This window comes from Eumetopias jubatus, unplaced genomic scaffold (genome assembly GCF_037043125.1).
Source record: "Eumetopias jubatus isolate StellerSeaLion01/CBP00866 unplaced genomic scaffold, mEumJub1_p1.0 scaffold_7, whole genome shotgun sequence".
NCBI lineage: Eukaryota > Metazoa > Chordata > Mammalia > Carnivora > Otariidae > Eumetopias > Eumetopias jubatus.
Genome location: NW_028274813.1, coordinates 76,901,489 through 76,922,123, shown reverse-complemented (window position 1 = coordinate 76,922,123; position 20,635 = coordinate 76,901,489). Strand labels below are relative to the sequence as shown.

The following is a 20,635-nucleotide window of genomic DNA, read 5'->3' as shown; positions in this document are numbered from 1 at the left end:
ACATGACATTCTGATTCCATCTATTCTAAGGTTCAGTCTATTTTTTTAAATCAAATTAAATTTTAAAGAAAAAACGAGTGGCTTTTATATGTGATATGTTAGCCCGATTAGTTGTAAACAAGGTTTAATTATCAGAGAAATTCTTAGAAAAAAAAAAAAAACACAACAGGACATAAAGGAGCAAACTTGTTATCCGTAAGACCTGGAGGTACAGAGCTTCAAAATTCCACTTCTTGAATAGACATCATAGGCAGTGTCTCGTGGACAAGAGAAAAGTGACCACCTTTACAAAGGAGGATGGCAAGATTACTTCTTAAGAGTCGAACCAGGAAAAAAGTGGATTATCCAGCTATGGGAGGTAACATATGTGAACGGACATACCCAAAGCTATTATCAAGGTGACCACACTGTCATCCCAGCAAGGGGGAAAAGAGCATCAACAAATACAGTGAGAGGAGAGGCAAGTGATAGGGATGCAACGATGAACCGATGTGACAGTTTCATCATGACAAAGGAAAATTCTTTTCCCTCAGTGACTATGCTTGCTTTCTGGTTTATACATCAGCTCCTTGTGAGTTCGGGAAATGCAAGTCAGTGCGTCTGTCTTTGGGCACTGACAATGACGACCGTATGACCACAGGCTGAAGAACAGCCTCGGCACTGGGGTCATTTCACTAGGGCTGATGTGCTGTGTGACCTTGCCTGGCTCCCAGCTGGCCAGCCCCAGGTGGGGCTCACTGCAGCCCCTCTCACATCCAAACACGTGCTCTCGGCCAACAGCAGCACAGGGAGTCCTTTCATCAGGATGACAATACAAGGCCAAGTGCATTCCATTCACGACCAGACATAGGCTCAGCACGAAATGTAACTGACACAGCTTGGGCTCCTAAGTGACCTTCGGATGCCAGTGTGAGTCACATGATTCTAAAGCAAAATTAAGCTTGGGTTCTATTCATCTGGAATGCATTACTAAATGAAGACATGGAATAGAGGTGACTTTTTTTTTTTTTTTTTTTTTAGAACTTAGGAGCCAACTCTGTGGTGGGGACCGGAGGTGCTTGGAACAGGAGAAAGAACTAAAATGGTGCCCACAAGTCCAAGAAAGCTGCGATGTTATGACATTTCCAACGCTGACATGTAAATTCCCTACGGCTTCATGAAAGCACATTCTTGTCTAGAGGAGAGTACTGGAAAAGGTGTGGGGGAACTAATCTCTCAGCTCACTCACAGTGAACATTCGCTCCAATGAGGCTGGGGTGCTATGGGAAGGAGGTTTATAGTCCGGAGTTGGTAACTGGAATACCACACGGCTGGAAGGACTTACGTCACACGGCAGCCTGATACACTACAGTGCGATGTGCCCAAAAAGAACTGAATTGAGTCTCAGGTGCTGCCTCCATTATGAAGACTCATATCCACAGTGCTGCACATCATGGTGATGAAATCAGGCATACCTGGTTTCCACCAAACTTTGGAGGAGTGGTGTTGCTTAGGATACCACTCTGTCGCTAGAGCTGGAGAATTCCTTTCCAAACTCAGACTACATCAAAAAAGCTCATCTCTTTGACAAAAGACGATCAGCTTTCCTGCTGATATATCTGTTTCATTTCTTTCAATTTTCCTTTCCTGTGTCACGTCACAGTTCCCTGGTTTGAATTTACCAGAAACTCAATTTTTCTAGAAAATCTAGCTCCTAAAAATCACTGAAGAATCCCTTTCTCATATTTTGATGGTGGATCCCTTCAGCTGCCCCTGCCCAAATTCAAATCCCTTGCTGCAACATCTTTTGAGGTTTAATATTCATCCTTAAATATTTAGTTCCACTTAATTAAGCTAAAGTATTATAAATAGCTTGTTTGCATCCTCTGTGACCATCAGCTAATTCAGAATATCTTTAGTTTTATGGGGAGTTTTTTTATGTTTGCAATAAAGCAAAATTTTAAACCGTTAGTGTGTATATCTCGGTATCTTTTGGTTCAGGACCTCTGCAAGTCTTCTGCTGTGTACCTGGGTAAAACAACCTTGAGGCAAAACAGAGTAAAAACCTGAAGGGCAATGAGGTCTGAGAGAGTCTCCACTGTTAAGCCCATGCTGAATTCGACTGAAACCATCCACGGGAGATTGTATTACTACTCAGAAAATATCAATGACATGTCAAAATAAAGATTTATATTTAATTGGTTACTGAGAAAGGGGAGTATTGTTCTCATGCAAGACACAGATTTCAAAAAGGTAAGATGGTTTTTGATCTCTTTTTCTAGAGACTAAGAAAAATATATGTAAGTAAAATTTCCTTTTTTTTTAAATGTTGTATTTCAAACTGAGCCAAAGATAACCAAACTGAAATAGCATCATTTGAAAAAAAGAAGGGATTAAGGAACAATGACATAACCAAGTAGACGAAGAAGCAAAGTGTTTCACCATAGAAGTATTCCAGCTAATGAAGAAGAAATGATGGAGTTGGTGTATCATTATTTTGCAAACTTCTAATGAAATAATGAATCTAGGCAAAGATCTTTAGTGTCCACTAACAACATAAAGAAACAAATAGATATTATGTATTTCTTGATACAATATGCAATAGCATTTATGAAGTACTCTTCCCCTACTGGGATCAAGTCTGTAGATCAAACTGTTTACATAATAAATGAAAACATGGCAATGCAATCAGAAAATCTAAAATGTGGGAAACTCCACAGGACAAATGACCTGGTGTCTTAAAAAAATTAATTACAAAGGAAAAAAAGAAATAAGATGGAGTACAGAAATTTCTAGATTAAAAGAAAACTGAGAGACACCCAACAAAGGCAATGCATGAAAGTTGTCTGGATCTTCAAACTAATTATAAACAAATGAATGAATTAGTGAATGTACAATCAGGGAAATTAGAACTATGTATATGATAATACTGAAAAATTATTGTAAATGTTTTTAAATGCATGACAACTGCTCTGGAATTATGCTTGAAAAAGCATCCTTAACTTTTTATCAGTGTCCTGACATTTTTAACAGATGAATTATAAAATGTCTAGGATTTGCTTTAAAATAGTCTAGCTGGTGAGGGAGGGTATTTCAGATGAAACAAGAGTGGATTGGTGGTTTTGTAGCTGGATATTGGGTACATGGGATTTATTATGGCATTCTAATCATTTATATGCTTGAAATTTCATGATAAAATGTTGCAAAATGTTAAAGTTGGAAAAAAAAAGTGATGGAGAAGACTTACCCTGCTGGATATCCTTCATTTCTAAATGCAAACTAGATATCAAGATTCCCACAGTTTGAGATCGTTTTCCATCCAATAACTTGATGATCTGGAATTTAAAAATAAAATCAATACAAGCTCAAATGACCATACAATCTTTCAGAAGCATATCAAAAGCATTAAGATTTTTAGATACTCTGATGAACTAAACTGATGTTACAGTCACTCTATTTTAATGGTACTTTAATTTGAAAGTGACTTATCTAAAACTATAGATATTTTAGAAAATAAAGGAAAAACACCACCCCAAACTCTGCCCATCTAATATAAGCACTAAAATCTTTATGTACTGTATTCCGATCTTTTTATTCAAACACTTAACTCTAATTGCAACATATGTACATTTTATATCCAACTTTTCCACTTATCCTTGGCACATTTCCGTATTGCTACTTCTTAGATCACTTCAGAGCCTCCAGTCTTTTTGGCTGTGTCATCTGCCCAGTGGTTTAGGGGAAAGATCAGCGTGACCTCAACTCAGCTGTCTACCAGTGATGCAGCCTTGGAAAAGGCCAATTTCTTCATCATGGAGTAGGGCTGACTATATTTAATCTGTACATTTATTCTAAAAATTACAGGACATAATATATGTAAAGCGCTCGTATAATATATTCTTAACACAGATTATTTAAATAAAATTTTCTTGTCTTAGAGAATTGAGTGGCTTCATATTTGTGCTATTTTTAATATAAACAATAAAATACTTTGTACATTAAGCCTTAATTTTAACTGCTTAAAATTGTTCTTTTATAATAATATAGATACGTCAAAACTTTACAGTCTTCTTATAAACTCCAAATACCTCATTGCCAATTATGGAAAGAGAGCTCTTCATAGTTTTGGTTTCTCTAAACCTAGTAAGCCAAATCAGTTCCTTCTAACACATCACACAGTGGTCACTAAGGGGGAAAAAAATGATCTTTTCTCTCATGTGACACAGCTACAAAAATCAATAGGGCATGCACACAGAATATCACCAAATCTTAAGTTTTTTAATGCATTTGCTGGGTAAAATACAAGTGAAACTAAACAGCTATGTTTCTCCTTCCACCTAGGTACTTATAAACTCACCAAAATATACTGAAGATACAGTTAGACAGTAATTTGCATTTATATTGGTTTAGTAAAATTTAGTAAAATGCATTTATATTGGTACTTAAACTAGCTGAGTTGCTTGCTGGTTGAACAATAAGGAATAACGGAGTTTGCTCCAAGATTGTCTAATTACCAATCTATCAGTCAATCCTGAATCAGTTACAGCCTGCCCTTTACCTTTCCTTTCCCTGCTCAGAATGGCTACTTTTATATAACTATTAAACCTAAAATATAGTAAATACCAAGCTTTTATCAAGATAAAAGGAAATCTGATCTTTTAGTCCAATGTGTTTAATAATTTCAACATTAGTCTTAAAGATTCTTGAGGAAGACAGAATTTCAAGAGTTTTTGAAAGAAATAAGAAGGTAGGTACTTGGTCTTTTAATTTTTTTTATATGAAAGCAAAAGAGAAAGAGATTATCTATAATCAAATAGTTTCTTTAAAAATGCAATTTCTGGCTTTTTCTTAGATTGAGAACACAAATTTAAAATGAAATGATTTTTAAAAAGTCCAATACAAAATTAAGAAAAACCACATAAGTTTCATGTAAATATTCATTCGTTCATTCATTCATTCAACAAATACCTGCTGTAACTCTTTTATGTGCCTAGCACCACTGTGGACTCTGAGCATACAGAGGTGACCCAGACAGATCAAGTCTTTGCTTGCCCTTGTGAAGTCTGTGGAGCTTAGTGACCTAAGAAAACCACTTTGGCTTTGTTTTTCTTTCTCAAGACTGCTTTGGCTATTTGAGGTCTTTCGTGGTTTCATACACATTTTAGGATTATTTGTTCTATTTCTTTGAAAAAAATGACATTGGGACTTTGATAGGGATTGCACTGAACCTGTACATTGCTTTGGGTAGCACAGATATTTTGACAATATTAATTCTTCCAATCCATAAGCACAGAGTATATTTCCATTTAATTGTGCCTTTCTGGAGCGCCTGGGTGGCTCAGTTGTTAAACGTCTGCCTTCGGCTCAGGTCATGGTCCCAGGGTCCTGGGATCAAGCCCCGCGTCGGGCTCCCTGCTCAGCGGGAAGCCTGCTTCTCCCTCTCCCACGCCCCCTGCTTGTTCCCTCTCTTGCTGTGTCTCTCTCTGTCAAATAAATAAATAAAATCTTTAAAAAAAATAATTGTGCCTTTCTTTTATCCGTGTCTTAAACTTTTCAGTATACAGGTCTGTCTCCTACCTCCTTATTTAAACGTATTCCTAGATACTTTATTCTTTTTGATACAACTGTAAATGGGATTATTTTCTTAATTTCTGGGATCATTTACTGCTAGTATATAGAAATGCAACAGATTTTTCTCTATTTCATAACCTGAAACTTCACTGAATTCATTTATTAGTTCTAACAGTTTTGAGGTAGAGTCTTTAGGGTTTTCCATATATAAATCAAGGTTATCTGTAAATAGTGACAGTTTTACTTCTTCCTTGCCATTCTGGATGCCTTTTATTTCTTTTTCTTGACTAATTTCTCTGGATAGTTCTTCCAGTACTATGTTGAATAAAAGTGGCAAGAGAGGACATCCTTGTCTTGATCCTGATCTTAGAGGAAAAGCTTTTAGCTTTTCAGCCTTGAGTATGATGTTAGTGGTGGGCTTGTCATATGTGGCCTTTATTATGTTGAGGTATGGTCCTTTTTAACCCATTTTGTTGATAGTTTTTATCATATATGGTTGTTGAATTTTGTCAAATGTTTTCTCTGCATCTATTGAGATGATGACTTTTATCTTTCACTTTGTTAATAAGATGTATTGCATTGACTGATTTATAGATATTGAACTACCCTTGCATCCCTGGAATGGAATAAATCCCACTTGATCATGATATCTGATCCTTTTAATGTATTGTTGAATTTGGTTTGCTAATATTTTATCAAGGATTTTTGCATCTATGTTCATCAGAGATATTGGGCTGCAGTTTTCTTTTTCTGGTGGTGCCCATGTCTGGTTTCAGTATCAGGGTAATGCTGGGCTTATAAAATGAGTTTGGAAGCATTCCTTCCTCTAATTTTTTGGAAGTTAGAGAAGGATAGGTATTAAATCTTCTTTGAATGTTTGGTAGAATTCACAGTGATGTCATATGGTCTTGGCTTTTGTTTGTTGGCAGGTTTTTGATTACTCATTGAATCTCCTTACTAGTAATCAGTCTATTCAGATTTACTATGATTCAGTCTTAGGAGGTTGGGTTTCTAGTGATTTTTCGATTTCATCTAGAATGTCCAACTTGTTGGCATATAGTTGTTCAAAGTAATCTCTTATATTCCTTTGTATTTCTGTGGTATCAATTGTAACTTCTTTTCTATTTTTAATTTTACTTACTTGAAACTTCTCTCTTTTTTTCTTGGTGAGTCTAGCTAAAGATTTGTCAATTTTATTTATCTTTTCAAAGAACCAGCCTTTAATTTCATTGATCTTTTCTATTGTCTCTTTAGTCTCTGTTTCATTTATTTCTACTCTGGTCTTTGTTATTTTGTTCTTTCTACTAACTTTAGACTTTGTTCTTTTTCTAGTTCCTTCAGGTATGAATTTTGATTATTTGAGATTTTTCTTGTTTCTTAAGGTAGGTCTGTATCCTTATGAAATTTCCCCTTAGAACTACTTTTGCTGCATCCTATCGATTTTTGTATGTTCTATTCCTATTTTCATTTGTCTCAAGGTATTCTTTTTTTTTTTTAAGATTTTTTAATTTACTCATTTGAGACACACACACACACACACACACACACACAGAGCATGAGCAGGGCAGAGAGGCAGAGGGAGAGGGAGAAGCAGACTCCTCGCTGAGCCAGAAACCTGACACAGGACTCGATCCCATGGGATCATGACCTGAGCTGAAGGCAGATGCTTAACCAACTGAGCCACCCAGGTGCCCCTCAAAGTATTCTTTTATTTCTCCTTTGATTTCTTTGTTGACCCAGAGGTTATTCAGCAGCATGTTGTTTAATCTCCACTTATTTGTGATTTTTCCACTTTTCCTCTTATAATTGATTTCTAGTTTCATACTCTTGTAGTCACAAAAGATGCTTGATATGATTTCAATCATCTTAAATTTATTGAGACTTGTTTTATGGCCTAACATGTGATCTACTTTGGAGAATGTTCCATGTGCACTTGAAAAAACTATATATTCTATTATTTTTGGATGGAATGTTCTATGTATATCTGTTAAGTCCATCTGGTCTAATATGTCATTTAAAGCCAATGTTACCTTATTCCAGCAATTTTACTACTAGGTATTTATCTGAAGAAAACAAAAACACTAACTTGAAAAGATATATACATCCCATTTTCATTGCAACATTATTTATAATAGCCAAGATATGGAAACAACCCAAGTGCCCATTGGTGGATGTACAGATGAAGATGTGGTCTATATATACAATGGAATACTACTCATCCATAAAAAAGAATGAAATCTTGCCATGAGCAACAACATGGATGGATTGGGGGGGTATTATGCTAAGTGAAATAAGCCAGACAGAGAAAGACAAACATCATATGAGTTCACTTATATGTGGAATCTAAAAAACAAAACAAAACTCATCATAAAAAAAAACAACTCATTGATACAGAGAACAGGATGGTATTTGCTAGAGTGGAGGAAGGTTGGAGGAAGACAAAAATGGATGAAGGATGTCAAGAGATATAAACTTCCAATTATAAAATAAATAAGCCATGGTAACATAATGTACAACATGGTGACCATAGTCAATAATGCTATAGTACATACTTGAAAGTTTTGAAGAGAGCAAATCCTGTAAGTTCTCATCACAAGAAAAAAAATGTTTTGTAAGTTTGTATGTTGATAGTAACTACGCTTATTGTGGTAATCATTTTGCAGTGTGTACAAATATTGAATAATTACACTGTACACCTAAAACAAGTGTTATCTATCAATTATACCTCCATAAAAATCACTTTGGTAAATTGCTGAAAAGAACCAAAAAGGCAATTAAAACATTACCTGAACTGACTGCAAAGAAAATTCAAAAGAAGAAAGGCTTTGGAAATTGACTAGATTTATTCTTGTGTCCAGAATAGTTATTGATGAAACCTTGGTCATGACATACACACTGACATCAAGGAGACAGGCATGGAAATCAAATTTATGACAAGATCACAAATGGGGAGCACCAATTTCTTCAAACATTCACCAAGCTATCCAGGTAGGGTTCTGAAAACTATGAATAACACATTCTACCTACAGGAAAGACAAAGTTTAAATGGAAGTTCTTCTAATAGCTAATTAAAAGAAGGCAAGAGAAGAACAAATAATCCAATCAAGAAATGGGCAGAAGACACGAACAGACATTTTTCCAAAGAAGACATCCAAATGGCCAACAGACACATGAAAAAGTGCTCAACATCACTCGGCATCAGGGAAATCCAAATCAAAACCTCAATGAGATACCACCTCACACCAGTCAGAATGGCTAAAATTAACAAGTCAGGAAATGACAGATGTTGGCGGGGATGCGGAGAAAGGGGAACCCCCCTACACTGTTGGTGGGAATGCAAGCTGGTGCAGCCCCTCTGGAAAACAGTATGGAGGTTCCTCAAATAGTTGAAAATAGAGTTACCGTACGATCTAGCAATTGCACTACTGGGTATTTACCTCAAAGATACAAATGTAGGGATCCGAAGGGGTACGTGCACCCCAATGTTTATAGCAGCAATGTCCACAATAGCCAAACTGTGGAAAGAGCCAAGATGTCCATCGACAGATGAATGGATAAAGAAGCAGTGGTATATATACACAACAGAATATTATGCAGCCATCAAAAGGAATGAGATCTTGCCATTTGCAACGACGTGGATGGAACTGGAGGGTGTTATGCTGAGTGAAATAAGTCAATCAGAGAAAGACATGTATCATATGACCTCACTGATATGAGGAATTCTTAATCTCAGGAAACAAACTGAGTGTTACTGGAGTGGTTGGGGGTGGGAGGGATGGGGGGGCTGGGTGATAGACATTGGGGAGGGTATGTGCTATGGTGAGCGCTGTGAATTGTACAAGACTGTTGAATCACAGATCTGTACTTCTGAAACAAATAATGCAACATATGTTAAGAAAAAAGGAAAAGAAGAAGATAGCAGGAGGGGAAGAATGGAGGGGAGTAAGTCGGAGGGGGAGACGAACCATGAGAGACGATGGACTCTGAAAAACAAACTGAGGGTTCTAGAGGGGAGAGGGTGGGGGGATGGGTTAGCCTGGTGATGGGTATTAAAGAGGGCACGTTCTGCGTGGAGCACTGGGTGTTATGCACAAACAATGAATCATGGAACACTACATCAAGAACTAATGATGTAATGTATGGTGATTAACATAACAATAAAAAAATTTAAAAAAAAGAAGGCAAGAGAGCTATCAGAAGGGAACTGAGAGAGAGAGAGGAAAGGATTGAGACTAAGATTGCCTGTCATTGGGAAAAATGAGCATATCTATCCCTTCAGTGTTCATCCAGGCTGAAATATGGAAAGAATGTCACCACAGTCAGCCATCCCTGAAGTTTTCTCTAATGAGTTGACATGGCAAGTGTTTGAAAGAGAGTGTTTATTACCTTAAGCTGGACTAAAACCTTAAGAGTTGTATGAAATGTAGTGCTACCTCCCAAAAGGGAGATAGGCAGTGGTAAAATCAGAGCATTTGTATTCTCTTCCCTGTTTGTGTCAAATTCTCTGTCCACCTCTGACTAGACCTTTAAAAAGAGACCTCTAACTTTCCATGTAGTCTCTCTTCAATTGTGGAATCATACGAGGTTTCTTTAAAAAGCATCCAAAAGCAGTCTTAAGCCCTCTTTGTTTGCTTGTTTCTTTCTTCCCTCCCCTCCCTTCCCCTTCCTTCCTTCCTTCCTTCCTTCCTTCTAGATTGGAAGGTTTAATAATAATAATAATAAAAGAACATAACATGAAATCTACCCTATTAACAAATATTTAAATGTTCAGTACAATATTGTTTACTATACCACATTGTTGTATAGCAGATCTCTAGAATTTTTTCATACTTATGATGCAAACTCTATACCCATTGAACAACTACTCCCCATATTTCCTTCTCCCCTCAACCCCTGGCAGTTATCTGCTTCTACTTTCTACTTCTATGAGCTTGACTACTTTAGATACCTCATATAAGTGGAATCATGCAGTAGTTGTCCTTCTGTAACTGGGCTGATATCACTTAGCATAATTTCCTCAAAGTTAATCCATATTGTAGCATGTGACATAATTTCCTTAAGGCTGAATAATATGCCTACACACACACACACACACACACACACACACACACACACACACACACACACACACCACATTGTCATTACCTATTCATTGATGGGCATTTATGTTATTTCCACTTCTTGCCTATTGTGAATACTGCTTCAGTGAACAAGGGTGTGCAATTATCTCTTTGAGATCCTGTTTTCAATTCTTTTGGCCCAATTCTTGGCCAGAAATGAGGCTGCTGGATCATGTCATAGTTCCATTTTTAATTTTGGGGGGAAACTCCATACTGTTTTTTACAGTAGCTGTACCATTTTACATTCCCACCAAAAATGCAAAGGAGTTTCAATTTTTCCACACCTTTGCCCACACTTGTTTTCTCTTTTTCTTTTCCTTTTTAAAAAAATATAGCTATTCTAACAGATGTGAGGTGATACCTCATCGTGGTGTTGATTTGCATTTCCCTGATGATTCATGATGTTGAACATCTTTTCATAGACCTTGGCCATCTTTAGGTCTTCTTTGGAGAAATGTCTATTCAAGTCCTCTGTCCATTTTTCAATTGGGTTTCTTGTATTGAGTTGTAGGCATTCCTTATATGTTTTGGGACATTAATACCTCATCAGATATATGGTTTGCAAATATTTTCTCCCACTCCATAGGTTACCTCTTCACTCTGTTGTTTCCTCTGTTATGCACAAACTTCAGTTTGATGTAGTCCCACTTGTCTATTTTTGCTTTTGTTGCCTGTGCTTTGGTGTCCTATCCAGGAAATAATTCTAAGACCAATGTGATGAAGCTTTCCCCCTATGTTTTCTTCTAGGAATTTTATAGTTTCAGATCTTACATTTAAGTCTTTAATCCATTTTGAGTAGATTTCTGTTTATGCTATAAGACAAGGGTCCAATTTCATTCTTTGGCATGTGGATATCTAGCTTTTTTGAGGAGCCCATCCTTTCTCTGTTTTGTTGTCTTGGCACCCTTGTTGAAGATCATTTGACCATATATGTGTGGGTTTATTTTTGGGCTCTCTATTCTTTTCCATTGGTCTAATAGTTTGTCTTGATTCCAATACCATACTGTTTTGAATACTGTAGCTTATAATACGTTTTGAAGTTAGGAAGTGGGGGATAATACCAAACAAATCACAAGGAGAAAATTAGAAGTAAAGGGAAGGTTAAGAAAAAGAGCAGAATATATATTTTAAAATATCCTTAAGTCCAATATGTAAAATGACTAAAAGGAAACATGTGGAGAAATATATCACACTGATAAACAAACCAAGTGAGAGTTCAGGTGACTAACAAAGCTGGCCCAAGACTTCAGGATCTATTCAGGTCTTTCTGAAACCGGTTAATGATTGGGCTGAGCAGGATGTGAGGAGACGGTGTCGGCAAGAGGGAGGAGGAGGAAAAAGGAAGAGAGGTGCTCTCTGGGCTCTTTGGTCATATTTTACAAGCTTCTGCCCAATTCTTGGCCAATGTGGTCATGGGAACGCAAAATGGACTAAGCAAGGGTTCCTTTGTTTAACACACATTTAACACACACATCAAGTGACTCCCATTTGCCAGGTATTGAGCTGGGGACTGAAGATTAGTGTAAAGTTTGGTCTTTGGAGAGTTGTCAAGTTTACAGGAATATTTGTTCTGTTATTTTTGTTCATTCTCTTTTTGTGAGTTTGTTACTTGTAGTTACAAAAGCAACAAATGCTTACTGTAATAAAAAATCTATAAACTATAAAGAATGCAAAAAAGTAAAAAGTGAAATATTCTCTCATCTCCCAATCCCACTGCCCCGTTATCACCACCAGTAATGGGGGTTTGTCTCCTTCCAGATCTAAACATGTGTGTATGCCCACATATGTGTAGGGTTTTAGCTTTATAAAAATGACAAACAATACATTTTGTTCTGCAACTTTTCCCCCTTGTTCTGAATAATTCTTTTTCTTTTATAAATATATTGCTGATACCTTCCCTGTCAGTATGGGCAGAGCTACTTTAAATATACTTTAAATATAAATAAATATAAGTATTCCTCTATTGATGGACATTCAGGAGTTCTCCAAAATTTGTCAATTATTAACCATGCTGCAATGAGCAACCACACAGATGTATTCTTAGTCACTCAAGCTTAGATTTCTAGAGAAGAGATTTACAGAAGTTGTTCAAACAATATGTCCATTTTTAATTTTGATAGATATTGCCAAATTGTTTCTAACAGATGCTACCAATTTACACTCCTGACAAGTATTGGAGAGTGATTGTTTTCCTAGTTCCTCACACTCTGGGTATTATCAGTTTAAAAGATTTTGGCCAATATGATAGATAAAATGTTTTTTTCACTATTCTACATTGCTAGTGATTTAATAGTAAGGTTAAACATTTGGTTATTGGCTACCTGTTCTTGAGGATTTTCTTTGTATCCTTTTTACTATGTTTTTCGATTACTAGATCTATTAGGCTGATATAGAGAAAGAAATTTAAATGAGGACAGAGCTGAAGAGCAAAAAGAAAGAGATTTACACAGAGATTATTGTGGAGAGGGGGCATTTTCTAAGGGAAGAAGAGGGTTGAGAACTACCTTTCACTGTACCCCTACTTTGCACTAGGTATTATGCTAGCTCTGCACACAAGCCAGTCCAAATGGACAGTTGTGAATTGGGGGCAGTGAGCACCAGGATACTGTAAACTTTTATTCCTTTAGATTTCCAGAGAGAATGATAATTTATGCTCACAAGGCCTATAAAGTAAGTGTAGTCACTTCATTGGTAGGGCATTAAAGCAAGAGACACAAAAACAGAACACTTTGTTCTGCTAACCCAACACTTTGTTCTCCTTCTGATATTTGTGATCAAATCTCATAACTCCTTATCCGGATATACACCTGTTATCTGAGGCATTTACTTTCATAGCAGAGTAGCTAGGAAGAAAATCTGAAGGAGGGAAGAAGAGTAAAGAAAGCTCATGGAGAAAATAAAGAGAAGAAAGGAGAACAAAGATTTAGAACATGCTAAAAGATTTTTTTTTCTTAAAGATGATCATCTGGTTATCAACCAATAATTGTGACATTGTTTTTAAAATAACTTTCTAGAATCATGCTCAAGTTTCAAATAACCAGGTCCAATTTGTGTAGAACCCTCTATTAACTGAAAATTTCCCTTGTTTTTCTTTTATTGCACCACTATATGCATTCTTGGTAAGGTAACTCCTAGATGGATAAAGTGAACTTCAAAAATTCTTCTCTGAAGAGAAAGAACACATGACAAGAAGATAAACTACTATTGGGTGTTTATTCTCCCCCATCCGCTAGCTTCTCTAATATATCCTGGGCTTGGAAGAAAGCAAACTCAATCATCTACTCCTTCCATATTTGCATTACTGAAAAGTGTGGACTGGTAACCATAATGATTATCTGGTAAATTTTTAGAACCTTAATGTTCCTGAAGTTGTCAGATATTTCATTGCCCTTTTCATAGTAGGAAATTAAACTGATACATTTTTAAAAATAGCCACAGGATTTAAAATACAAAAGTTTTATCGAAACATTTATTCATTAAACAATTTAATTAATCAGCACCAACCCATTCTTTAAGCCTGCTGGTTGTTATTATCCTGTGCCATTTTAACAATTTTTAAAAGTTGTCTGACCCAAGTCAAAGGTTCCCAACAATGTAACAATCTAAGTAGAAACACAAATACAACTAAGGACTACAGCCATAAATACAATGGTCCTTTCCCCTTTTAGCTTTAGCATGCTGAGCTGCCACAGCCTCTTGGGCAGCTATGAAAAGTCATCAGCATCATCGTCTGAGACCAGCCTTCTATTTCTAGACCTTCCCTGACTCATCCTTACATCAGTGCTGAAATGTAGTCTGTCCAATTCAACAAAACTCCAACATGCAAACTCCTGTGTTGGTGTACTACTGCAAAGGGTGTAAAGATTTATATTTATACACACACACACACACACACACACACACACACACACACACACACACACAGCAATGATATATATATCATTGTTCAGTGCGAGTTCAAAGACTAGTTTAAAGGGAAACTCCTATAAATAAGTCTGATACAAGGGAGTTATTAACAGGGATCAGTGGAATATAAAGAGATTCTAATTGTTCCTCTTATATGACCCTCTGTATATGCCCTTCGTATATGAGGCAGGACTCACTGAAAATGGGGTTTTTGAAGGAGATTGCTGTTTGGGGCCCAATCTTCCTCTGGGTAACCTGAGAGCTCCCCAAAGTGACACTCAGTGCCCTTCTCCTGAAACAAAAATCCAGGTGCCACGTTTGGAAAACTATTCCGTGAAGGAGATTTGAGAGATGATAAGCTCTGCAGATCATGAGCCACCAAACGCCACCGTGAATCATGTTCTGCTTAGCCATATAGAGAGGGGCTCTTTCCATCCTGCACGACTACTGGCATTAGGACAAACAAGCAGCAGGGGCTTTCAGATGGCCGACAACCTTGAAGCCAGGGCACTGCATTTGATTGTGGATACTGGTAGGCTTCCCGACTTTATTAGTCCATAGCTTCATAATGTGAGTGTCAAACAAATGGTTTTCCATGTGTACATGGAGCCAGTAGGCAGAATGATGCCTTGGAGTTCCCAATGTGACTTTCTCCCAGGCAGGCTCTTAGGAAATCAGTGCCTACCCCAAGCTGTTCAAGAAAGATACTTCGGAGAATATTTATGAGACAGTATGAGTACCTGTAAAAGTCTGCTCATGCAGTGCATATACTAGTTGAAGTGGGCTTGGGGATCATTTACCCTTAGCATTGAAGAAACTCGAAAATGTTGTCCAACTTAACCTTCTGCCTTTGGGTAGGGCCAGAAATTAAAGATGGACCTTACTTTACAAGGAGGTCATACTTTCAGAAATTATTAAGGTTATCTTCATACAATGCACACATATTTAGGGCCATTTTCTCTCATCAAACACAGTGGAACCTCAGCTAATTGTAAACACAGCCTAAACCTTTCATCCTATTCCTCTTCTATGACTACTCTCAATGCCCATTTTTCATTCTTCTTTGTCCTCATGTGCATACTACTTGATTTGTCATAATCTTCAAAATCATTTTCTAGTATTAAGTAACTTTTGGCCCCAGAGAGTTTCACTTAATGTCTGACTCAAATTCCTCATGCTTCCATTTCAAATAATCTTTTTTTTGCTCCCAGGGAAGGCAGACAATAGCTGGTCTCACCATCCTCTACACAAAGCTCCTTCACAAACCTTAAGACGGTCACTTATTATTATTTTTAAACAAGAGATGCTTTCTATCAAATCTTTGAAATCAGTTTTTGAGAAATGTTAGCAAGCCCTCAGTTTATCTTGGTCCTATCTGGAGTCAGCTGAACTTGGCAGCACATAGCTTTCTCCTAGGTATAATTACAGTCTGGAGGAGAATGCAATTTGTGCAGCATTCCACTGACCTACAAGCTGACCTTGTGCAGGGGCAAATTCACAGGTTGCGTTAAACCCTATTAGACATGCCTAGTTTAAGGCGAAGCCTTTCCAGACCCCCGTCGCATGCTGGATTAGGGCAGTCACACATGCGTACTATTACCTTGCCTAAGGAGCTCTTGCAATGCCCTCCAGAGAGGGTGTAAGCAGGCCAGCGTCCCACACTGCCTAATCCTGCACCTTGAGCTGGTGTGTCCAAATGATTATTATTTCTTACATATGTGGATTTTTAGAAGAACCTGCCTCTTTGAATAAGAATTAAGACAGAAATGGGAAGACAGATTTGCTACACTGGAAAAAAACCACACCCTGACTACTCAGCTAGAAAAGTCTTGCCAGACAGACTGAGAAAGAACTCCTGCCAGGCCCAGTGGGATTTTTCACATCTACATAAAATCCACATATATTTCAGCTTTCTGCCTGAGCTTGGCAGACGTGGCCAGAAGTAAAAATAAAAATAAATGGTCTGAATAGACCATGAATGCTGGAAGCATACTTGGCCAAGTGAATTCGGCAGAGCTACAAAACTAAGAGAATTACAGAAGCCTTCTTCTTCCAGGGAGCCTTCCCTGTCTGAAACTGAAGATGATGAATTTCTCCACCTATACCTTCCCTGGACATCAAACACAATCAAACCTATACCAGATCAGGTAGGTACTCTGTTCTTTGGCTTAGTCCTCACATTTGAAATTTCTCAGTTTCAGTCATAAGATTCCCATCTTCAGTGAAGTTGGTTTTATCACAGAACAGGCACCCTATCTAGTTAAATACAGCCACATATGTTATTGCCAACAAACATCTCCTGGGCACTTTAGGCAAATAAAGACATGTTAAAGTTGCAGCCTTTCCTGTCTGAATCACCCTCCCTCCACCAAAAACAAACAAATAAATGAAGGATCCACAGACATGGGCAGATACTTCCTTACGTGACAAGGATATATTTCAAATATCCATGCGTGAGTCATGTTTGACTCTGTAGAAGAAATGAGTCTGTGGTTTGCCTCTCTCAAGGAAACTGAAGATGGCGGAGAATACACAGAAAGGAGACAATCTGCCTCTCCAAAGCAAAATTCTAAAAAATCATTATTTCTATTTTTGTGCCCTCAGACTGGTGATCTTTGGCTTATGCTTCATATCAGTACTCACTGACTGCCATTATTTGGCAAAACCACAGACATTAAGAGGCTGGTATAAAGCCCATGCACTACTAATAAGAAGGCAGCTTGTCTCATTGACAGGAATCTCTTGCTTTTCTAAGCCACTGGCTGCCAAAGGGATCCAGGTGCTTTCATAAGGACTGTTGCATTTACCTCGAAGGCATTCTTGTGGACTAAGTTGGTAGGCAGACAGAACCCTACGTTAGAGACATAGAAATTGATGAACCTATCCTACAGGCTACAAGCTCTGATAGTCAAGCTGAAAACCTGCTCTGGATACATCCAAATCATAAATTCGTGTGGAGTCCTGACCGGCTGGATTGGAGAGCAGCATCTTCTGCGGACGAGATATGATATAACATGGAACCCTTAGTTTTAGTGCTCCCTTACTGAACTGTCACCCACTCGCAGCCCCTCCAGCACCAAACTGCAAGTTCTTACTTTATAATCAATAGAAATCTAATTTGGAAGAAAGAGTGAGAATTTCCCAAGGGAATTCTAAGAAGTGATACAAGATAATACAAGGCCATGAAGCATAATAGCCCATGGATGCAGGCCTTATACACAAAATTAAAAAAAAAAATTCATGGGACAAAACAACGGACACAATCTCACTTCCTATTCTTGTGCCCTCCCTGCCATTTCTAGTGTGGCAGTGACTGGAGATGAGACAGGTAAGCGACTCCTCCTCCCAGCCGATGCCAAGGAGCAAGGGCCAGCTGGAGGGGACCGGCAAGACCAGAGCTGGCTGTCATCTTGCTCTCTCTCTCTCTCTCCTCAGGGAGAGGGAACACTTCCTTGGAAACATGCAATTGTTTCTTGGCAGGTGCCCAGGAAAATAAATGCTGACTCAGGTTCCTTGTTCCGTCTCTTGTGTTCTACCCCCCGCCACTCTTTGGCATCACCGCCAGAGGAGTCGGTTGGCTGGCTCCCATGGTGCCATATTATGAAGTGTCACCTGATTTGGTACAAACAAGCTAATAGGTCAGCAGTGGCCAGGTAGGCTTCTGGGTAGCGGCCTCTGTCAACTGGCCTGATGAGGCCATTAAAACAAGCTTTCCACACACAGCCTGATTATCTGTCCTGCTAAATGTTTCAAGGAAAACTAAGCTTCACTGTTCTGTCAGACTGCTAGGTCTGAATCTCTTCCATGGCCTTATTTTTGGGGACACATAAAATTGCTCAGATGAAGTTTACTTTAAGGATTTAGGCTTTTCACCAAGAAATGTGAAAAGGCGAATTGTCATCCTGTCTTGCGTCTGAGAACATATTTGGCATCCCATACCCTTACTGATGAGACAGAAAAGCCCTTTTATTGGTTTTCAGACCAGTGAATTCTGTTCAGAAAGCAAATGGAGAGAAGACCACAGCAGGTGAAGGCCGGGACTGGGACAGGGTGAGGGGCACCATGGGGTGAAGGGAGACAGGAATATGGGCAGGAGATAATTCTGGTGGTTTGGAAGTTTTTGTGTCAAAACAAAATCACATGCATTTTCCCCCTGATCAGAGATTCAGGAGAGAAAATGACCAAGAGACATCAGTGCATTCATTGCCCTGTCTTCAGGCTGGGCCAAAGTACTGTCACACAAAGGTACAGGTGAGAAATGCCATCCTATTGTCTCTGAGAGCTCAAGGCCCCTCCAGGGGTGTTGGCTGTAATGAACATGAAACAGTTCTAAGCCACTGACAGCAGACCTGGGGAGAAGCAACTAGACAGAGGGCTATGTGGCCAAAGGAAAATGAAAAAAGAAAACAGGAGACTATGAAAAGATCCAGCCTCTAGTAAAACATAAAACCGAACCAAAACAAAACACAGGCCCAGCTGTCCAAGACTCTGCCTTTTAAACTTATGGTGTGCATGCTAAGCTATGGTGGTCCAAGAGTGAGACGAAAGAGGGACTCTCTTTGTGACAGATGTTAATAGCATCAGGATAACCCAAGAAAATTCAATTCCATGCCTTCAGGTGGCCTCCAACCATCATGGCTCAAACCCTCCCAAGGCCAGGAACTTATTCCATATGTATAACTTGGCCTTTAACCGCTGGATGGAGAATTTATTTACTCTCTGTTTTAGGAGGGATGGGAGTACAGTGGCTCACCCCTCAAGATATACCAGAGGCATGGAGCTTTAAGTCATGTTTTATTGTTTTGTTTTAAATTTCTGTATTTATAACCCTACTTTAAAATCCCATCCCAACAAGCAATCTGCATGGCTACCAAAACAAGTAGAGGAAATGCTCCCTCTCTTCCCCTTCTCTCCCCACTGGACCTAGCACTGAGGAGAAGGATGAAAGCTTTCTTTCAGTCATTCCTAAATTGCATGGGACTGCATGGGGTGGGGATCCTACATACTTCTACAAACTGTAGGCAAAGCCTGCAGTTGCCTATAGAAAGCTGTCTATAGTATAAGGCAATTAAGAATTTGTGGGATATCCTCTAGAAGTTTAGTGTGCACGTGAATTACCAGGGACCTTGTTAAAAATATAGATTCTTATCCACTAGGAATGAGATTCAGTTTGGGATAGAACTGTATTCCTTCTACAAAAGATAGGTTGAAGTCCTCATCTCCAGTACCTCCGAATGTGACCTTATTTGGAAATGGGGTTACTGCAGGTGTAATTAACACAGATGAGGTCACACTGGAGTTGCATGGGCCCCTAATCCAATGTGGCTGGTGTCCTCATAAGAAAATGGCCATGGGAAGACACAGAGACATGGAGGGAGAATGCCAAGTGATGACAAAGGCAGAGAATGGAATTACGATGCTGCATGCCAAGGAATGCCAAAGATTGCCAGCAAGGCACCAGCAGATGGGAAGAGGTGAAGGATTCCCCGACCAGTTTCATGGGGAGGATGGCTCTTTCCAATACCTTGATTTCAGACGCCTAGTCTCCAGAACTATGAGACAATAAATTTGTGTTGTTTTTAGTCACCTGGTATGTTGAGGAAGGCCCAGGAAACTAACCCAGGGCCTGAGGGTCTTATATTTCTAGTAAGCTCCCAGGTAATGCATATGCTGCTGCCCCAGGGGCCACACTCTGGAGTCAGGTGACCTCAAATGAACATATTCTGTTGTTCACTCTCATCGGCACTTAGCACAATGTCTGACATATATGCATATATGTTTATACAATCCCCAATTCCCAGATTTTTTTTGGACTAACCACCTGGAAATGTGCCCCTGTCCCTCTCTGTCTCCTGAAGGTATGTGCCCAGTCAAGAATGACAAGAATGACTGCTTTCTTATATAAGGCCAAGACCAGCAACACAGATAAGCCATGCCAGCCTGTTAAGGATTCTAAATAATAAAGTTTGTAAGACCTTGGGACTCCCTGTCTTAGCAATATTCCTCATTTAATATTAAAACACTGAACCCAGCGTGGAGCACTGGGTGTTATGCACAAA

General features: G+C 38.6%; 1 protein-coding gene across 1 annotated transcript in view; it reads right to left on the bottom strand.

Annotated features, from left to right (window-relative positions):
• Positions 1–20,635, bottom strand: part of LOC114221356 (formin-1-like) — a 290,129-nt gene that overhangs the window by 156,438 nt on the left and 113,056 nt on the right. The window contains exon 6 of the mRNA XM_028119472.2: positions 3,227–3,314. Within this exon, the coding sequence (XP_027975273.1) occupies positions 3,227–3,314 (88 nt within the window). The remainder of the gene's footprint in view (positions 1–3,226; positions 3,315–20,635) is intronic.